This window comes from Sinocyclocheilus grahami, unplaced genomic scaffold (assembly GCF_001515645.1).
Source record: "Sinocyclocheilus grahami isolate Dianchi unplaced genomic scaffold, SAMN03320097.WGS_v1.1 scaffold10833.1, whole genome shotgun sequence".
Lineage (NCBI taxonomy): Eukaryota > Metazoa > Chordata > Actinopteri > Cypriniformes > Cyprinidae > Sinocyclocheilus > Sinocyclocheilus grahami.
In genome coordinates, this window is record NW_015513472.1 from 719 (window position 1) to 2,776 (window position 2,058).

General features: G+C 41.6%; 1 protein-coding gene across 2 annotated transcripts in view; it reads left to right on the forward strand.

Annotated features, from left to right (window-relative positions):
* The first annotated feature begins 475 nt into the window (after positions 1-475).
* Positions 476-2,058, forward strand: part of LOC107578550 (uncharacterized oxidoreductase ZK1290.5) — a 5,990-nt gene continuing 4,407 nt past the window's right edge. Inside the window, exons 1-3 of one of the 2 annotated variants that reach the window (XM_016264497.1) lie at positions 476-1,335; positions 1,576-1,824; positions 1,924-2,041. In XM_016264497.1, coding sequence (XP_016119983.1) covers positions 1,263-1,335; positions 1,576-1,824; positions 1,924-2,041 — 440 coding nt within the window. In that variant the 5' untranslated portion in view covers positions 476-1,262. The remainder of the gene's footprint in view (positions 1,336-1,575; positions 1,825-1,923; positions 2,042-2,058) is intronic. The other variant, XM_016264499.1, reaches the window with a different exon arrangement.

Consider the following 2,058-nt stretch of genomic DNA (forward strand, 5'->3'; position numbering starts at 1 on the left):
GTAGGATTTTCGTTCTTCACTAGAACAAAAAAAACAACAACATATTTTTGAAGAATATACACACATACACAGCTCAAATAAATAAAACACAAAAAAGGGAACACTTATTCATCACAATATAACACCAATTCAATTAAACCTCAGGGACTTTAATCCGTCCAATTTGGAGACATACGTGATTTTGAATCAGTTTAACCTGTTACTGCATTTGCAGAATTATCCATGTCTGGATTCATTGGTGGAATTTATTAAAGGGTAGATATATAACTGATTGCACTCTCATACTACTTCACTGTGAGCATTTCTTTTCAGGTTCTATTCCCCAAACGTTCCAGATGCATTAAAAGTTGTTTAATAGCCCAAATAAAAAGTTCCATATCGAGCAAACACACCAAACTAAGAGTAATGTGCCAATACATGCACGATAAGAGTTTGAAGTAACGTTACTTAAATTATTGTGTGACTCGTAAACATTCTGATTAATGCTTGAAGGCTGGAAGACTAGCAAGCGCTCCACGCGACGATTTAACGCATGCGTTTAGAAATTAATCTCACTAGATCTGTCATGACAAACACGTATGAGTATATTTACATTCTGAAACAAGACAAAGCAACAAGTACCTCATATTCCCATTTTATGAGATCCCAGAAGGAAGTTTACTTTCCCGCGCAGGCGCACTGAGCCTCTTATAGTGAACAGCTGTGAGTCGGTTCGTTGTAAAGAACCGGTTCAAAACGCGATTCAAAAGATCGATGGTGGAGAAATATATAGCTTTTATTTACTATTTCGACACGTTTTTTTAATTAATAATTGTGTTTATTGTCGGTTCACTGATTCAGAGAGTCAACGATGTCCGAATGATCCCCTTCTGTCCCTTTCGTGGCAAAGTTCAACCAGTTCACTAAAAAGATTCGACTCAAAAGAACGATTCGTTAACGTCGCTCATTTCTTTAAAGCGGAGAACAGTTTAATACTGGTAGATCCTTTGAGGTAGTTTTAATGTATCCCCATTTTATCCGCAACTTCACGATATTACAGAAACGCCCGCGTTCTGTCCTGTAGAGAGCGGTAGTGAGCCAGCGACCGAGCTGCATCACTGAAACGGCAACATTACGCTATACTGATCTGCGCATGCCCAGTAGCCGCAGCTGTATCCCTTCTAGCCTTATCCGTTTTCGTTACTGATTAACGTTACACCTCGAGTCGTTTTGTGTCATGTAATAAGCGTCTCCAGAGGAGCTCTTGAGCTGCAGACTGCAATATGGTGACAGTTCCCAGCAGCTGTCCTACTGTACCGCTGTCCAATGGACGCAACATTCCCATTCTGGGTTTAGGTGAGAACAAGCTCATTCCTGACATTCGCATGCAACAACTAAGTGTTTCTACTTATTGCTTGTCACGGCAGTGTTTGGTAATATTCCCATGCTTCTAGGTTTTTGTTAGTGACGCCGAAATTGGTAACATACAAGCATTACTGTTCAATTTTAGCAGTGTTAAATCTCTTTGTTGTCACTACAGTTATACACTGTGTAACAGTTACTGTCTTTTAATTGCTGTCCTCTCTTGTTCCACAGGAACATCTCATGTTGGAGGTTACAGTCATGAAGCAGTGCACTGTGCTCTACAGGAGTGTGGCATAAGGCATATAGACACAGCCAAGCGTTATGGTTGTGAAGAGGCTTTGGGGAAAGCTGTGGTTGATAGTGGAGTACCACGAGAGGAGCTCTGGCTCACCACCAAACTATGGCCTGGAGATTACGGCTACCAGAGCACCAAACAAGCCTGCCGGGACTCGTGTGCCAGGCTAGGGGTTGATTATTTAGGTAAATGCGTGACTTGTTAAGTCAAAGGTAGAGTTTTATGGCTCGAAACGTGCCAGATTTCTTTGTAAACAGTCCTTTTGAATCAACTTCTTTCCACAGACCTTTATCTGATGCACTGGCCGGACTGCATGGTTCCAGGCGTCTCCAGTCGTGAGGTCCGATCAGAGACGTGGAGAGCTCTGGAGGAGCTTTATGATGAAGGTTCATGCTCTTTTAGGTTCATTCTACAATTTA